Source organism: Mus musculus, chromosome 3 (genome assembly GCF_000001635.26).
Source record: "Mus musculus strain C57BL/6J chromosome 3, GRCm38.p6 C57BL/6J".
Classification (NCBI taxonomy): Eukaryota; Metazoa; Chordata; class Mammalia; order Rodentia; family Muridae; genus Mus; species Mus musculus.
Window position 1 is genome coordinate 63771158 of NC_000069.6, and position 19983 is coordinate 63791140.

General features: G+C 41.9%; 1 protein-coding gene across 25 annotated transcripts in view; it reads right to left on the reverse strand.

The window, feature by feature from the left end:
- Positions 1-19983, reverse strand: part of Plch1 (phospholipase C, eta 1) — a 203305-nt gene that overhangs the window by 74959 nt on the left and 108363 nt on the right. For 23 of the 25 annotated variants that reach the window (XM_030252633.1, XM_017319600.2, XM_017319601.2 and 20 more), the window contains 3 exons: positions 12834-12980; positions 10155-10398; positions 2484-2613 (listed from right to left, as the gene is read on the reverse strand). In XM_030252633.1, the coding sequence (XP_030108493.1) occupies positions 2484-2613; positions 10155-10398; positions 12834-12980 (521 nt within the window). The other 2 variants (XM_011240134.2, XM_011240133.2) reach the window with 2 other exon arrangements.

Sequence of the window (19983 nt, forward strand, 5' to 3'; positions counted from 1 at the left end):
GGTACAGACCCCTTCAGCTCCTTGGGTACTTTCTCTAGCTCCTCCATTGGGGCCACTGTGTTCCATCCATTAGATGACTGTGAGCATCCACTTCTGTATTTGCCAGGCACTGGCATAGCCTCATAAGAGACATCTATATCAGAGTCATGTCAGCAGAACCTTGCTGGCATATGCAATAGTGTCTGCAGTTGGTGGCTAATTATGGGATGGATCCCTGGGTGGGGCTGTCTCTGGATGATCCTTCTTTCCATCTCAGCTCCAAACTTTGTCTCTGTAACTCCTTTCATGGGTATTTTCTTCCCCATTCTAAGGAGGAACGAAGTATCCACACTTTGGTCTTCCTTCTTCTTTATTTTCATGTTTTGCAAATTGTATCTTGGGTATTCTGAGTTTCTGGGCTAATATCCACTTATCAGCAAGTGGATATCATGTGAGTTCTTTTGTGATTGGGTTACCTCACTCAGGATGATATCCTCCAGATCCATCCATTTGCTTAATAGCTGAGTAGTACTCCATTATGTAAATGTACTACATTTTCTGTATTCATTCCTCTGTTGAGGGACAACTGGGTTTCTTCCAGCTTCTGGCTATTATAAATAAGGCTGCTATGAACATAGTGGAGCATGTGACCTTATTACCAGTTGGAACATCTTCTGGGCATATGCCCAGGAGAAGAATTGCTGGATCCCCTGGTAGTGCTATGTCCAACTTCTGAGTAACTGCCACACTGATTTCCAGAGTGGTTGTACCAGCTTGCAATCCCACCAACAATAGAGGAGTGTTCCTCTTTCTCCATATCCTTGCCAGCCAGCATCTGTGGTCACCTGAATTTTTGATCTTAGCCATTCTGACTGGTGTGAGGTGGAATCTCAGGGTTGTTTTGATTTGCATTTCCCTGGTGATTAAAGATTTAACAGATTTCTTTAAGATTTCCACTTCTATGTGTTAAAATATTCCACATCCTGAAAAATAAAGTCTTAATACTTCTAGGTTCAAGAATTTCCCATGAGCATCATTAATCTGCCTGGCAACATCCGAAGCTCTCATTCTCAGTATGAGCTTTTCTTTGCAGAGCCTTGCTAGACTCAGGACCCATGTGGACTTGTTTCACATATAGTGACATACTTGTCCCGCCATTTCTGGCTTCATACATTTTAAAATGTAAGCCACATATACAGTGGCTTTACTCTCTGACAACGGGGGACTGAGGCAGAAGGAGCTCTGCAGATTCTGAGCCAGCCTGGGCCACATAGTATGACCCTGTCTCGGCATATACAGAATGATATGAAAGTAGAAAAGAAGTTAGTTAGGGGCACAAGGTTGTAAGTGTAGGATGGGGTAAGAGAGGGGAAGAAGATCAATCAATCAAAGTATGTATGAAAATGCCATAATGAAACCTGTTTAAATAAACGTTAATTTTAAACTCTAACTATTAAATAAGCTTGACTAAAGAATTTACTCTAAGCCCATAAGTCATAGGACATAAACATTTTCTGGTTTTCGCTTTAATTTCACTCCTTTCTTTTCTCCTTTTTTCTCACTCAATGGAACCAAATACCCCAATACACATCATCTCCAACAGGAGCATCTCCTAAGCGGGACCCCCTTAAGCAGTCACAGAAGGGATCCAGCCTCTGTCTTCCCGTCACTATTGGAACACACGGTCCCTGTGGTTTATGTCTTTGCCATAAAAAGAGCAGAGCAGCATGTGGATAGGGGGGAAAAAAGCCCCAAACATAAAACATTTTTCCTTTTTATGCTTATTATGTGTCTAAGTTATTGACCTAGTCACATAGAATGAAAAGTCTTTGTAAAACATGGATCATGCATATCATGATTTATCTCCAAATAAATGCCGTTTTGTGATTTATCTCTTGGTTATTACTAAGAGTGTAATCTGGCCTTTGCCCAACAAGGCTCACTTCCAAGCACAACCCAGCTGGAAGCTGCAGAGGACATTCCCGCCCAGCACCTTCCTCAGGGAGTGAGAGGAAGGAGCAGTGTGTCTCACACACCAACAGAGGGCTGAACTCTGACAGCAGCACTTCTGGGCCTCGTGGGCTTTCAATCTTAAATTCTTCTGAAGCCAAAGAGAGCTCTTGGGGCTTCTGACAGAGTTGTTTTTCTCCTGTTACTAGGTTTTTCTTCTAACCCTCACAGCAGCCTCTGTGGTAGGAGAATGAAACACTTTCATCCTCTCAAAAGGACTTGATCAAGTTCACACCACTGTTCAAGTGTCAAGAATGATAATTAATTGCTCTTGAAATCTGCAACAGCATAGTATTCGAGGGGATGAAACCGGGTACTTAAGTTTATGAAGAATTTTCCCTTGATGAGACATAATGCCTCTCTTTATCAAAGAAAAATAAAGCAGTACAGAGCAGGTAATACCAGCTTCCAACAAAATAGTAGATTTTAATGTGTCTAAGTACATCAGTAATTGCCGTGTTTTACAAAAGGCCAAGACAATTGTGAACACGTACCTGAAACATTTGCCTGACTTTTCTGCGGGGCAGATTGACATTTAGTTTATGCATCAGCTGGTGAATCTCTTCAATATTCAATAAGCCATCACCGTTCTTATCAGCTTCCTCAAAGGTCTGCTTCACCCATGTGCAGAAAGGTCAAAGAAAAGTTTTCCTCAGAGTCAGAACTACTCACTTGTTGAATGTCACATGGACACTGCCAGCGATGTGGAAACAGAAGGCATGCTTTTGAGGAGACCCTGCAGTGCACAGGCTGTGAAGAAAGCCTGGTGGTGACAACAGGAGAGAGGAGATGGGGGTATGTGTACGTGTGGGTGGTGCATGGGTCACAAAATAAGAGTTTTACTAGACTGCTGAAAGGTTTAATTCAAACACTCTAGTCGACCTAATCCAAATTAAGTGTTAAAACCATCAGTGTTTCACCAGCTCTGTTGAGGACAGCACCCTTGCTGCGCCTAACATCACAAGACAAGTATTTCTACATGACTTCATATTCCATCCTTTTTCTCATGTCCTGACCTCATCTCCACAATGCAGCTAGGCTAACCCGCATGTTCCTACACAAAGGGTTAGAGGTCTTGCACACCTTTGCCGTGTGTGTGCGTGTGTGTGTGTGTGTGTGTGTGTGTGTGTGTGTGTGTGTGTGTGTGTGTGCACGCGTGCGCGCGCCCGTGTTAGAGAAAGATCTAGCAGGAGCAACCTAGTCTTAATGCTCTACTTCTTGACTCAAAGGTCTCACCATGATAAAATTTCAAATTCAACAAGTCTAGGCTCTGACTTCCCCTATGCTCTCTGCCTTAGCATGTTTTTGTTTTTATCATCAGAATATCACTGTCTTTTCTTAAAAAAAAACAAAACAAAAAACAAAAAAACAGAAAAACCTAGACCATGTCATTGAACCTCACTATTGCTAGGAAAAAGAGAAAGCTTTCAGCCAGAATAGATAAGAGAATGAAGTCTCAACTCTTACAACCTGATCTAGCATCTCTGTTGCCTGCAAATGAGAACTATTTCTAGCCTGCACTCCTTTGTTAGCAGTAGATGTGACAGTGCTCCACCAACAATTATACACTTCTAATCATAGTCAATAAGCTCAGACGTGGGACTCAGAGGTGACAATACAAAGCTGAGTTTATATACAAAGGATTCATACTATGTGCGTGGAGACTTAAATGAGAAAATTAAGTGGATATACTGAAAAATGCCAGTTAACAGAGAGCATTTTAATATAACGTATTTTTAAGGACATGTATACACAGAATATAAAATTGAGCTTCAATGCATAAAGAGTATTGGAAAGAAAAGGAATAAAAGTGATGAAAGAGAGAAAGAGAGAGAAAGAAAGAGAGAGAGAAAGAAATAGAGAAAATGAAAAGAAGAGAATCAAAGTCAGAGAAAAGCTTGGGTTTAAAAATCAAGAAATGGCAAGGCTGGAGAGGATGTTGAGCAGCTAAGAACACTGGCTGCTTTTCTGACCATCCTGAGTTCAATTCCCAGGATCTGCATGGAGGCTCACAACCATCCTAAGACCAGCTCTTGGGGCTCAAATGCCCTCTTCTAGCCTCCATAGGTAATATGCACAGACACACATGCAGGAAAACACCCCCCCACACACACACACACACAAATAAATAGAAATTACAATTTAAAAGGAGAACAGTAAGTGGAGAACAGAAGTGACTCACAGCAGAAGGCCAGTGGATAATGTCATCTTAGCAAGCAGGCAGCAGTCCTAAAAGAGGTTTTTCTCCTTAGCTCAAACTACCAAACAACATTCCAGTGATTAAAAAAAAACCAAAAAAACATACTTGCACTTTCTATGTGAATTAAATTATGGTTGGGGAAGGTTAATGCCTTAAAAAATAAAAATCATATTATGTGAATGAATGAAGAAATGAACAAATGAATGAACACAAGGAATCCATTAAGTTACATAATGTATACAGGCTAGCTAGTCACTGCAAACTTACAAAGTAACAACAGACAGAAAAGGAAAATCTATATTCTTCCAGAGATACTTTACAGCAAAATCAACACAAAAGCCAAGCTCTTTTCACTGTTTCTGAGAAAGCTCAATCAGCAGCTCACTGCATGTTTTACCTAGAGGCTAGAGCTAGATGAAAAATACACAAAGAATTCAAAGTTGACCAGTTGCTAGTAAAGTTTTTTTTTTTTCCCTGTTTTCTGAACACACAACACACACATCTTCCCCTGGAGCTCCATCCTTTTCGATTTGGCACTCTTCTGACCACAACACACTCAGCCACATAACAAAGGAGTGAGTAAATGAATCCAACAAAAGCAGTATTTCTATCTTTCTTTTTTCTACAGTGAACTACCGAACTCTTAGGACGAGACAAGGGATAGCCAATCCTCAGCTCGAGCACTTCCTGAAGATACAAGCTTATTGGGCTGGAGGCTGAGCTTCAAGGCTTCAGACCTATCCATAGCTGGCCTTGACAACTGCTTTAGAGGACAGGGATTGACAAGGCACAAACAGAATGGAGTCAGAACAAGAAATAAATGCCTGATATAGCTACCTCTTGTGAGGCTATGCCAGGGCCTGGCAAATACAGAAGTGGATGCTCACAGTCATCTATTGGATGGAACACAGAGCCCCCAATGAAGGAGCCAGAGAAAGTACCCAAAGGAGCTGAAGGGGTCTGCAACCCTATAGGAGGAATAACAATATGAACTAACCAGTAATCCCTGAGCTCTAGCTGCATATGTACCAGAGGATGGCCTAATAGGCCATCAATGGGAAGAGAGGCCCCTTGGTCTTACAAACAGTATATACCCCAGTATAGGGGAATGCCAGGACCAGTAAGTGGGAGAGGATGAGTTGGGGAGCAGGGCAGGAGCAGTATAGGGGACTTTCAGAGGAAACTAGATATGGGGATAGCATTTGAAATGTAAATTAAGAAAATATGAAAGAGGGCTGGCGAGATGGCTCAGTGCGTAAGAGCACCCGACTGCTCTTCCAAAGGTCCAGAGTTCAAATCCCAGCAATCACATGGTGGCTCACGACCATCTGTAACGAGATCTGACGCCCTCTTCTGGAGTGTCTGAAGACAGCTACAGTGTACTTACATGTAATAAATAAATAAATCTTTAAAAAAAAACAAAAGAAAATATGAAAGAAACAAAGAAAGGAAGGAAGGAAGGAAGGAAGGAAGGAAGGAAGGAAGGAAGGAAGGAAGGAAGGAAGGAAGGAAAAGAAAGAATTAAAGAAAGAACGAAGCACTGGTCCTGATTCTACTGATGACACAGCCCCGTTACCGTGGGTCGTCAGTGTCACCCTCAGTGCCCCTGCTTCTTCCTCTCCAGCGTCAGGAAACACAGCCAGATAACCATGAGCTCACTCATAACTTCAACATTCAACGAAAGAAAAACTCATTCTTTCCAGTAAGAGTGCGCGTAGAAAAGCAGCTGAAAGGTTCCTGTATAAAGCTGTGCTTTATAACCAAGATATCAATGCTCAGAACCACCCCCCCGAACTGATGATTCATTACCACACACAATATTACGAAGAACAAGTCATTCTACAAGGGAAAAATCAGAAGTAAAAGGAAATAGATGCTACCGTTGGTGTTTTCTATAACAGAACCAGAGGAGAATGAAATCACATCATATTCTTTCCTATCACGGTTACAGCGGGCAGACTTTCTGTGAAATGGCTGACACTCAACCTTTTGCTCTTTGCAGACAACTCATCTCAGGCACAGCTTCTCCACTCATGGGGCAGCAGCCTGAAGAACAAGTCCCACAGGAATGCGCACAGCTCTGTTCCAGTAAAGCTCTGCTTGTGCACAATGAAGCTCAAATTTTAAGTAAAAAAAAAAAAAAATGTCATCATTCTTTTAACGTTTTCAATCACGTCAACTCATTCTTAGCTCATGGTCCTAGACAAACTCAGGAGGTGAGCTGCACTTCCTCTGCATTCTTACAGCACATGTAAGAGATCGCCTTCAGGTGACAACTTCCTTCACGGGGTGAGTGGGGAAAGAAACAGGGAATCGGCTGATAGAGTAAATGCTGAGGTTATACACCAGCACCATTATCTCTGCATGGGGTAGGATGCTGAGATTTCAGAGTTCATCTACCCAAAGGAAGCAGGAAGAAAGCTGCCGGTCTTCAGCACTGCAGCAGCAAACAGCCTATTACGGAAGTGCTCACAGTGTGAGTGCATCAATTCGTTTACTCTCTATATTCTCCAGTGATGCTCTCCGTACCCTCCAGTGAGCAGGCTCCAGCATTAGCAGCACTGTCCCCCTCTACACACAGCCTGTGCTATGAAAGGGTGGAAGCCACCCAGATCTTCACAATACCTGGCCCACCATGCTGCAAAAATAACTCAAGTGCCACCTTAGGTGGATGGATTTTCTCCTTTAGCCAGTTAAAGATTCATTATAGTTATTTATTCATGAACGTTTAAGTCCTAGGTGAAGCCTAATCATGAACATCCTACATTCTTTCTCCTTGATTAATTAAACATGTGTCCAGTCAAGAATGTCAACCTGGAGCTGGAGATATGACTCAGTGGAGCAAGGTCCTTGCTGTCCACCCTTGATGACCTCACGCCAATCCCTGCCACCCACGTGGTAGGAAAGAAGTCAGTCCTTCATGTAGTCTACTGACCGCGTATGTGTGTTCACCTTGGTATGAGCATGCAGAGTGATGTGTGCATCTCCCACACACACACAAATTTTTTTTCAAAATTGTAATGCCAACAAACTGTTGTACGGCATAAAACGTTGTCGATTCTGAAAGATGCTATCCTGCTCCACCCACTTTTCACTGTTTTTCTTGCTGTCTATTCATTCCTTTACTCTTCCTTGCCGTGCAGACACAAACACCAACTGTCTCTAAGTGTGTTATAAAATTGCTTTCCTGGGCAGTTGAGGTGTGCTTCCTTCCCAGAGGACCTGCTGCCAGGACATGGAATGTCTTAGGCACCCTGCTGACTAATTCAAATATGAATACTTTCAAGCAACAGAAAGCATAAATGCATCAAGTTGAAAGAAAACAGAAAACAAAACAACAACAACAAAGCCATACAGACAAATAATGCAAAGAGAGGATCCTGCCATCTGTGCCCACCTCTTACCTGTCTATGTCAAGGATTACGACCCTGACCTACAGGGTAAAGGTTCTGAGATACTCAAGTGGGTCCTAATTATCAGAGGGCAGATCGCGGCTTCTGGAATTTTTTGTTTCCCCTGTGACTCTTGCTCTTTCTTGTTGCATATAGAATTTTGACATATTAATGTATCCAGGAATCATATGGTCTAGTGATGGGAAGAGAGGTGACTGTTGACTTAATGCAGCCATCCTCAGGGTCCATTGCTGAGTGTCTCTAATGAAAGCTTCCAAGTCTCCCGTCCTATCTGTGTGAGGCTGGGTTTTCTTCCGTTTATTAAGCTAAGTGCAAAGTGGACATGGAAACTCATGTGCTCTCTTATATCTGACACTGTAGAGACGTGTAAGGTAATGAAGCAGCAGGATCCTTCAAGTTTTTGCTGCTTTGCTTTGAAAAATAGAGTCATTCTACATGACGTTAAATGTAGTAGAAATTACTATGACTTTAAACAAATTGACTTTTTGTTAGTGTTCTGATTTAGTTTCTAATTTGAAAAAATATCAAAATATACACCTCATGTTACCATAGCATCATGGCAGTCTTCAAGCAGGAATGGATCTACAATAGGAATTCTTCCCAATGACAAGAGTTATTGGGCAGGACTGTGTTTGGCACTGCCACCTGAAGATGCTATACCTCCTTTGACCGAGAAGTTGCCAGACAGCTGAGGGACCAAGCCTACATATTAGGGATGTGGTGCTGAGTCACTGATGCCATCACTGAACCACTGAATTAACCTGATCCTGGAACTGCCCATCTTAGATGTGAGAAAGCACATCTTTACCAAGAGCGCCATCAACACAGTCTTTGATGTCTGTACCAGAAAGTGTTCCCACTGTTCAGAAATGTTGCTCACTTGGGTTTTTCTAGTTTCTTGATTCACCAAATGTCAAAGCAACAAACCAAGGCAGAGATGTTTTTAACTCATTCAAGAATCCCACTTGCACTCGTCTGCTTGCTGTGCATAGACATGAAAACCTGTGACTCACCAGTTTTGCCTTCATACTGTTGAAATCTCTTCCTGGGCTGATTGTTCCCTTTATTTCAACAATAGCCTGTGTGTCGAACTATATAATTAATGAGTATGAATTTTCCTCACTTCTGCATATAATGAAGATTATGATGGTTTGTGGTGGGTGGTGATGGTGGTTATTATTGGTGGGGGTGGTGGTAATGGTAGTTGTGGTGGTGGTGATGGTGATGGATGTGATGATGGTGGTGGTAGTGATGGTGGGTGGTGATGTGGTGGTAGTAGTGATGGCGAGGACAATGACCCCAGAATGTGATATTTTCTCTGACAAAGACATAGACACACATATTTTAAGACCATTGAAGGCATGGAGAAGGAAAACAGACCTGGACTAGCCAAATACTCTCATTTTACAGGCAGGGCAACTGAGGTCAGAAAAAGCACAGAACATTATCCACTCTACCCAGCAGAAAGGCTCCACTCTGGTTCGAGAACAGAAAGTGGAAAGATGGTGAAACAATGTTTTCCAGACGTGACAGAGCCATTGCACTCATGAATTCACAATAGCTGTGACTGAATGCACAAGTCCTGTAGAAGATAAAGCCAGACAAAATGCAAGCACAAGTGAGGAAGGAACCACAAAGTCCTACCCTGAACTGAAGAGATATTGGCAGTGATTCCTATGGGAGGAAAGAGAGTTAGATTTCTTCAGATGTGGTCCTGAGAAGTTGCTCATGTACCAGTGGACAGCCCTATGCCAGAGTACTTAGTAGCATCACGAAATGGGCTCAATGGATCTAAAAAAGTATTCATGGTGTTTGGGGGACAAAATAGGGGTAGATAGAGGAAAGATTTAATCAAAGCACATACTTATGTGTGAAATTTTCAAACAGTAAATATACAAAATATAGTGTTTACATTTAAAAAGAAAGTAGGGGGTGGATCACATAAAGACTCTCATTCCTCAATCACTATATAGAGGGTAATAAGTCTACTAAGAAGAAAATCCTTTCCTCTGTAGTGTTAATCGTTTGGTGACCATGCTGTTAAGTTCAAAAGGAGAAAAGAGCTGAGAGGTGCTTGATGTGGAAGACACAATTAGAACCCAAAAAGCATTTGTTAAATTAACCAAATTTATGTCATGTCAGGATTTCTTATAATCCAAATTAGTGTCTCACTATAAAAATGCAATCATATCATATAGGGAATTCTCTGACTAGAGAGCAACATTCAATTTCTTCAAAATTCTGCTCCTGACTTCACACATATTTATGTTTCCATGGTTTTATTTTTTCATGCCCTCAGAATGACAGCAAAAGGACAGAGGACAATTCAAGAGACAGAAAATCAGACAGCAAGGAGACATGCTTCAGACCTCACGATTATGGGGAAAATCAAAGTGCTTTTTAATTATCACTTTGTGGACATGTACACATGTATAAGCACATGTGCTCGTATGCTCGTGTGTGCACATGCACATACACACACACACACACACACACACACACACACTTGTGCACGCACAAGTAACTCAAGCATGAAGTTCTAGAAAGGATATTGGTCATGGGTCCTCTGCCTCTTGGCAAGGGAGTCTTCATCACTGATGCCAGCCATCAGATACTTGAGGCCCGTGATCCAGGTGCGTGCCTCCTCTGGGTTGGAGGTAATGAGGTCCAGAGACTCCATGTGGTTGCCATGGTAGATGGTAAAGCAGCAGCTAGGGTCAAAGTTCCCCTCAGCCTGTCTGTGGAATATTTCAGACTGCCTGCCCTCGGTGACTTTGTAGATGGAGTCAATAAGTACTGTAAGGGAAGTAAAATATACAGTTATATGGCAGGTAAAGACATTTATTGGTAAGAATTAAGAAACAAGAAATGTAGAATTATCTGAAACATTTTAAAGAAGAAATAAATCATTGCCTTAAGGTGGTGCTTTTCAAGACCCAATGTGCAAAGCTGGCCTCAAAAGAAATTTCCCAATAATTTACCTTTTGGGGCATTCTTGATCATGTCTTCCCAAGGCAATCATTTTTATAAGCATGCTGGGATTTATAGAAAAGAAACAGAAGTGCCTCTCAGGGCAAGAAGACTGGAAGGTAGCTAATAAATATTTTAAATTCATTTACATATTCATGCAGGGAATTATGCACAAAACTTAGAATTGAATGTTGTTTTGCAAAATGTTTAAGATGGTTAGAAAATAAATAGGAAGTAGATTAATGTGACACACAGGGGAAATATCGGGACAGCTCGGCTTAGAAAAGAGGGAAGGAACAGAATGGCTCCCAGGAGGAAGGGGTGGGATAGACAGAAACACTGGGCCCACTGCAAGGATGTTGGCCAAAAATGCTCAGGAGACAGAAGTGTGGGAGATGAAGCTGAGGAGATAGATAAACGCTAGGTCTTAGAGAGGCTGGAATAACAGGCAGAGAATCACGCTATTCAGGAAGCCTGGAAGAAAGACACTTAAGGATTACACCAGAGAAGTACTATTTATTACCCACATTGCATGTGTATTTTAAAGAAAGAATCCAAAATGTTCCATATTCTACTAAATGCCCTCTACCCTACTCCTCATTCTGCCTCAAGGTCCAGGTCCCAGTTGTACTTTGGTATCAAGTCACTCTCTGCATGACTCACTGGGAAATCAGCTGATGTTCAGTCCCAGGAAAAGTCCTGGCAGATCTAAGGTATTGGGAGGAGGAGGAAGAAGAGGAGGAAGAAGAGGAAGAGGAGGAGAAGGAGGAGGAAGAGGAGGAGGAGGAAGAGGAAGAGGAAAAGGAGGAGGAAGAGGAGGAGGAGGAAAAGGAGGAGGAGGAAGAGGAAAAGGAGGAGGAGAAGGAGGAGGAGGAGGTGGAGGAGGAGGAGAAAGGAGGAGGAAAAAGGAGGGGAAGGAAGATAGGTCCATATTTACTTCTACATTGTTATTGTGAGGCTCAGAGCAGCTGAGCTCATGTTTCTACGGATTGTAATGTCAGCACCAGGGACAGAGCTGAAAGCAATGCAGGGAACAGAACCAGAAACAAACTGTCCCATGTTTAGTCTTGAGTTTTCTTGTTAAAGAGGATAATATACTTATTTATAATGTAAGATTATACTTTAAATAAAGTTTTCTGTTTCTGATGAAGACAGAAGAGCCTAGTAAAAATGAAGGTGGGTTAGAAGGCTCTGTGACAGGCTACCAGAAAAGCAGAGAGATTCCCAACCAATGTCATTAACACGAAACAGGAAGGAATGAGCTGAGAGCCACTACAGGGGATTCAACATGAACTTGGTGATAAATCCATGTGTGCCAGCATGCTTGATTAAGAGATACCCAGATACAAGCCACAGAACTATTGCTGAGTATGTCTCAAAGAGTATGACAGAAATTGGTATTTGAACAAATGGCCAGAATAAGGAAGAGTCACAGTCACCCAATGGGAATGGGTAGCATCCAATCAGGAACAGCTCAGACAGAACAAAAAGTCAGAAAAGTCAATTTTCTCCCTCCTGGAGCTTGTATACTCATCTCCTTCTGCCCAAGGATATCAAAACTCCGTGGTCTTGAGCCCTTGAACTGTGAGATGTGAATGTAAAGAATTGAGGGAGCTCAGGCCTTTAGCCTAGAACTGAGGTCACATGGTGTTCTCCAATGGCTGCAGGCTGTACCATGACACTGATGTCTGTCGTTCTGCACATACACCATGACATTGCCTAAGCTCTATAAACATGAGGGTCACTTCCCCTAATGAATCTCATTTGCCTACGTCTACCCAAGCAGCTCTCCAGCTACTAGCTCTGTTTCTCCAGAATAATCCCAGTAATACAGGTAGTACAGATGGGAGAAAGAAACTTTAACCACTTAAAGATTGTTGTCAATTAATGAATCTGTTGATTGTTCAGAGAATAGCAATAGCTTTTATGTCCATTTGGATTTATAATATCCTCTACATTTTACAGGAAAAAGTCTCAAGCTGTGAAACCTGATATCCCAATTAAAAATAAAACGGATGTATCTCCAACACAGCGGAAATATTAGCATTTTAGCATTCATGGGCAAAAAAGCCTTCATGGATTTCCATTCCCCAAAGGCTCATTGCCATTTATTGTTTCATAATCAGCTGACTCCAAAACTTGCAAAAGTATGACAGTTCCGCATCTATGAAGCTTCCACGAAGCCTGCTCAGCACTTCCTATGTATTTCCATGCAAAACTATTTCGTCAATCAAAGCAAAGAATTCAAAGGTCAATTTTACTTTTTGCCTTCTCACTCTTCCGAGAGGGTCGCCATCGGAGGCGGGTCCGGTGCTCATCCAGGTAAAAGAGGCGAACGAGCCCTTTGGTGCCACGCTTCAGTTTGATCATCTGTGTCCCGGACTGCATTACACTCATGCATCTTTCAACTGCAAGAGATCAGAGCACATTGAGCTGTAACTGCACACATGGTGAGTAAGGACATGCTGGCATGCAGAGCTTACAGTCAAAAGAACTACTGATCCATTCCAAGACCCCAAGGATCAGATGGCACATTTGGCAGAGGTAAGTAACCTAAAAAAAAAGACTTGTTAAGGAATAGATTTGTCAAAGTTATGCCAGTAAACATCTTTATAATAAAAGTAAATTTTTCGGTGTTTTGGGGCACACAAGTCTCTCACTCTAGCCTAGGTTGTCCTGGAACTCCTTGTGTAGCTCACTGTGACCTTAAACTCACAGCAAGCCTCTTGCTTCAGTCTCCTAAGTGCTAAGATTACACAGATGAGCCATCACAGTAGGCTTGGATGATAATTACGGTTGTTGCCAGCATTTTCAGGGCAAGGGCATCGTGTACATTAAGTGAACATTTCATCACTGAGATAAAACCTTGGCTTTTTCCAAAATAAATTCTATTTCCATATAAATAACTTACCGCTCTTGCAGAAATCTATCTTTTGTTGGTTGTCTGTCTGTATGTATGTCTGTTTATATAAGACTACTACTGGATTGACAGATTTCTAAAGATAGTTTTCAAACATAAAATCGTGAGTTTTTATACAACTGGCTATATAAACCATCCATTAGAATGCTGTCAAAATGAAACCAAAAGAAACACGATTACACAAGGCCAGCTGTTGAAGTTGGATGATGATTCCATGTGCATACATGTTATTTTTTTTAATGTGTTTGGTAAGCTGAATACTTGTTTCATGTGATCAACAAACACGTTTTCACAATTGTTGCTCCATGGGAGCTGCTGAGATTTTCCATCCAGAGGAATAACTTGAAAAGTTAGTTTAGGTGATAGTTTAACCATTTACTATCTAAATTCAAGCTCTTATTTACACCTAGTGTGTCTTGAGATCAATTTTCCTGGAAGTATACATCTGACCGTTGACCTGTTTTCCCGGGTTCAGTAAAGCTGTCCATCTTTTTCTTTAGACACATTCCTCACAGATTTTGTGCGTCTGTGGTAGTCTGTCAATCACCCCATCAAGGAATCAGCACCCAACTTAAGCTTAGAGCAAAGGGACTTTCTCTGAAGGAACTCAAACCTCAAGTGGATGGTTGAGTAAACTGCCTTGGATCATTTTGACAACCAAGCTCTGATTGGTCTCTCCAAGAGGTCGCAGCTGTTACATTTCTTGTGCTAAAAATGACAAAGAACTACATCATCTCCTGACTTCTGCAAGTTTTTCAATATTCTTCAAAATATTCCTTTTCATTTTATCAGCCAGAAACAGAGGACTTGACATATCTAGCTGAGTACTTGCCTTGTCAAACAGATGCTGTGAGAAGCAGATTGTTTTAAATGATAAAAAAAAACAAAAAACAAAAAACAAAAAACAAAAACAAAACAAAAAGAACTTCACCCAAGTTGCAACATGTCAAACCTGGACTCCTCTCTTCGGGGTGGAGAGTGGAGTCTTTACTGGGAAAAATGATCTGATTCAGTGGGTTAGGCTGCATGTACAGGATACCCATTCAAGGTAACTTTAACACAGCCACCTTAGCCTTGAGGATCAAGAAAGAATTACATAAAATTATAGTTGGAGGATTCGAAGGTGGGGGGGATATGAATTAATAAAAATATTGCTTAGGAAAGCTGGACATGGAAATATATCTCAGTAATATAGGATACACAGGACCCTAAATCCGATCCCCAAAGAGAGGGAGTGGGGGAGAAGATGAGTAAGAAAAGGAAAAAAAAACCACAGAAACATATGAAAGTGCAAGCCATAAAGCAAAACACAATCCTTGTGGATGGGGTTCATAGAAGTCAGGTAAGTGTACCTGCCATCAAGTGCCATCCATTGCAGCAATTAAAGTTAAAAGACTATTGAGTTTTGTTTTATTCAATTTGACAAAGCAATTTTTATTTCTAGAATGTAACTGGGTATTGTACGCATTGTGTGACCTGGATTTATATTTTAACCTTTAAGCAGAATAGTACTCTTTTCTGTAAGGAGCCAGTTCCGTTCAGGACCCACTCTCAACAGACACCCAAGTTGCAACACTACTATCATATCTGACATCTGGAGATAACACACACATCTAAGTTAATTATTTTATAGAAATATTAAAAATTCAAGTCACTCAAAACCTATTAAAAGTTCTAATAGCATTTCTGCACCCACCTGTGTTAGAACTAGAAACTGCAATGAAATCTGTCCTGGTAAAATAATTCACTTATTTAGCAGGTTACCTAATTGTACTAATCTAACAGCCCTGAAATCTAATGTTCTTTTATGAAGAGGATCAGCAGGAGCCAATGCTGCTGTCTCCCAAGGGCAGCCATCTTTGGTAATTTGTTCAAGAGTGTGTTGCAGCAAAACACCTTGCTTATTTATATGCAATGATGTGGTATATTTTTTAATATGTGTGTGTGTTCTTCAGGCTGTGGTAATGTATCATAAAGCTACCTCACCGTGAAAAATCGTGAAACCTGCCAAGAGAAGGCTGCATGATGGCATTTCAGGTAGAAGAAAATATTTACAAATTGCTGGAACACGTGACATCAGCTTATGATTTGGTAGAGTGGACATGCTCCAGCTTAATGACTTGATGAAACTGCCTTAGCATTGGGGATTTCAGTAAGGACCTGAAGACAGGTATTGGCTAAAAAAGTCACATTTTGGCTCATGTTCTGGAAGCTTTCTCCTACTTCGGTCAGGTGATTATGGCAGTGTGGAAAGAAAAGAAGGGGCCAGATGGTGGAAGGGAAGGTTATGAGGCGACCTTTGGCCTTGGCTGTAGAGAGAGTGGTGTATCCATGGTGGGGAATGTTTCTAGCAAGCCAGGAATCAGCAGCTGGGACTCCTGCATTTTAATTCAGTTCACACATTGACCACTTCACACCAGGAATTAAAGGGACCGAGAAATGAGCCTTTCAAAGAATCAAGACAAAGCCATCAAGTCAAACCAAACAACACAGCCTGAGAAGAGCCCCTGAGGAGTTCCCTGACAGCAGTGAGGCTAGTCGCAGATTGTGTTCACACACAGAGACTCCCAGAGCCAACTCCTGTCCTGAGACAGGGCTGTCATGAGTTATCTGTAGCACAGGAGGAAGAGGCTTTGACTTCAACCATTCAAATTTCAACATTACGGAACATTCAGGAAGACATTTGTTAGTGTTATTTAGATCCATGGATAAGAACATCGATGGCATTTGCCCAAAGATGGATTGCAGCACTTCCGACACCTAGTACTCCTGTAACTTCAGTACAATGCTCCCATGCCCTAGGCCTCCTTCTTTATATGATGATGTATAATCCTAACATTTATCTCTCAAATTATGATGGGGATCAAATGAGCTGATCTATGTGTGTAGTACTGAAAACACTGCCTGGAACATTATAAATACAATAAATGGGAGCCTTCACTTGAAGTGTGGGTGTTTCTTATCCTAACCCTCAACATGATGGTGTCTGACATGGGAGCCTTTAAGAGGCCATTGGGCAGATGAGGTCTTAGGAGTGATGAAATTTGTGTTCTCCAAAGAGGAGTGTTTTCCCTTCTCCCCTCACCCAACCCTCCTCACTACCCTTTCCCTTTCTCATGGCCATGAAAGGAGACAATGATAAGGAAGAACCTTCTGGCAAGCCAGGAAAAGAACCCTGCTGCATAGCTAATTTCCTGTGTGGAAACTGTTCTTTGCTATAAAGAGGCTTGTAAGTTAAGGTAACTTACTAGACCCACAAGGGATTTCTCCCCAAGTAGTAAGTACAGCAAATAATCACGATGAAGGGAGACTTCACTAGAGCGCTTGCATGTTGTTCCGGGAGCCCCAGGGACAACTGCATTTCTTAGTCTTCAGCCATGCTGGGTAGCCTTTACAGTGAATCAGCCACCTTTGCTCCTGCAAATAACCTCAATAACTACTAGAATTGGTTAAAACTGTTTTGTTGTTCTGTGTCAGTGCCCTATCTGGGATGGACAGATGTCTGTTCACATCTCCCAAAGAAAAATCAGACAAAATCTCCCTAAGAACTTATCAGTTCATCTTGGATTTTGCAGCCCTAGCACTGTAAGAAATGAGTATCTGTTGTTTAAGCCACTTAGTCTGTGACATTTTGGTACAATCTCTGAGCCAATGCATAATCAGCCATCTTTAAAATCTTTGAACAAGAAGATCACTATGCAAGCCATAGAAAAGTAGAGCAGACTGAAGGTTGCAGAAGAGTGGTCTTAGACAGCTTCAATGAAGACTAAGGGGCAGGAAAAGTTATGCTTTTCCAACCTTTGGCAGAGTAAGTAGCACAGAAGACAAGCGATGGATAAGGCCCTCTCCATGCTAGGGAAGACTAGGCTGTGGGATCTGGGAAGGTGGCTGAGTGAGATTTTTGATTCACAGGCAACAATCAGCAGATATTTCTGAGCAGATGATTAGCCAGACTCAGACATAATTCAATTCAGAAGTCTGTCTCTTTGGAGATAGAAAATACATTAAACCAAAGTGGAATTTTAATTTAATTTAATTACTGAACCATCCTCACAGTTATGTAACAGTGAGGGCTGCCTATGCATCTGAATCAGTTTCCACTGTCTTCATACCACTTATTAGCTATTGTTTAGATAAGTTACACACACACACACACACACACACACACACACACGCACAAAGAGGGGTGGAGAGGGTTCATGTGTTAAAAGCCTTGGCTGCCATTCTCAAGCAATTATTAGGTGGAGGGAGGGATGCTGGAATCTAGGAGAGGAGGGTCCTTGCAGGTCATGGAGGACATGCCCCTGAAGAGGTCTGTAGGTCCCCATCTCTTCCTTTGCACTCTATGGGTTGTAATGTGTGCAGTTTTACCCTGCTGCACATGCCTACCATAACTTCCTATCCTGCCAAAGGCCCAAAACAAATGGGCCAATCAAGCATGGGTTGAAACCCCTAAAACCCTAGTTAAGATAATGTCCACCTTTTGAGATGGTTAGTCTCTGGCACTCACTACAGCAAAATAAAGCTAACACAGTCTCCCTTCTTCTTCCTTCCTTCTGCCTCTCTGCCCTGAAAGGAGACTGCCGAGACTGTGTCACCTTTACATGTCAGCAGGCACAGCACAGAGATTCAAGAGCAAGTTCAGTCACTTTTTTTCACTAGTGTTCTCTTCCTGTTGGCAAGTATCACCCAGATAGCTCCCACATTTGGAAAGTTGAATTTAGTCTCTCAGTAAGGGGTATATTGGCACAATAATATATAGAATGTTCATTTAACCTCACATTTATCTACCTTCTCAGCCTTGGGTATCCCATGAGCTAAGACTTCAAGTCATTTGCTGCAGTGGACATATACATGTGATCACGAGGTATTCTGCCGTCAGAGTCTTAGTATCAGAAGACCTAAACTGCTTGTATATCTGCTTTCTGCTGCCTCCCTAATTGTTCCCTGTCACCAGAAAAGTGATTTAGTTAAAGTTAAATGGAAGGAATGGTCCAGATGATATTTAAGAGGCATGGAGTGCACCCCTCTCTCCCTCAAACCTGACAGCATATAACCATTTGCAGGTACAAAGCTAAGCAAATAAGGAACATTCGGTCATTACTTATAACACATTGCCATTAACAAAAGTAACCAATGATGAATACAAACTATTCCCCCAGTCTTACCAAAATGACTTTTGTGTCAGCATAAGCCAATCTTCATGTTCTGCTTTTAGTACAGTAGGGTACAACAGTTACCACCCTCCATATGAAAGGGTGACATAAACCCCATTTGTCTCCATTTAAGGACCAGGCCTGATTTCAAAAAGAAGGCAAGGCACCAGCTCCCAGAACAGACCATAAAATCCAGAAACAAGATCATAAAACCTCCTGGGGATAACCACAAAAGTGGGGAAATAACTTATCTCAGGATGGGCCATCTGGGTTGAACAGCCCTATGTCATCCTATGGTTAAACTTTCATGGCCTAGAAATGCAGACCACTGACCACCTGTGACCACTATAACACACCAGTGAAATTTTAGATTACCTAATCCATCCAGTGAGTAATTCCAGTTCCCTACAGGAAGGCCTGCACCCCTCTGTCTGGGGGTCTCCATTTTGGAGAATGGTTGGTCCCTGCTTGCTGGTTGTTCCTGAAAAATAAGCTCTCTTTGTCTTTCCATATGATCTGAGTCTTGGGTCTTCCTTCAGTGATTTTGGAGCCTTATACATAAAAGTCAGTCTCCACTCATTGGAAGAGATCTGCAAGTGAATTTAAAAGACTTCACCTGGGCATGAGAGATGGCTAAGAGGTTCAAAGCACTTGCTGCTTGCTCTTCCAAAGGACCAAAATTTGGATCCCAGCACTCATGTCAGGCAGTTCATATCTGCCCATAACTCCAGTGCCAAGGGGCCTAATACCCTTCTCTGATCTCTGAAGGCACATGAACACATATGGCACACACACACACACACGCACATACACAAACACACACACACACCAATAAATAAATAAATAAATCTTAAAGAGAGAGAAGAAAGTAGGAGGGGGAGGAATAAGTAAGGGAGGAGAGAGAGAGAGAAAGAGAAAGAAGAAGAAGAAGGAGCAGGAGGAGGAGGAGGAGCAGGAGCAGGAGCAGGAGGAGGAGGAGGAGGAGAGAGCACCACAAACGCCACAAACAGAAGGGAAGAGAAAGAAAACAAAGGCTTTACTGCAGATAAACAAAGGCTGCAGCCTTACTGAGTTTATTTCCACTGCTGGAGATTCTCCACAAATGGCTGCAAAACTCAGACTATCAATTGAAGGAGCTAACAATGTATGTAAAATCTTTTTGATCCTACACAGTAGAGTTTTAGTATTGTTTAGAAAGCAAGTTTGTTTGACTACAATCTAGGAACTTGCAAGGATATTGAAAGAGAGATAAATGCTCAGGGCTCCTTACACTGAGTACATTGTTTTTATCTGCTAAGCTCCATAAGCATACATTTGTTCTTCCCGTTGGAACCC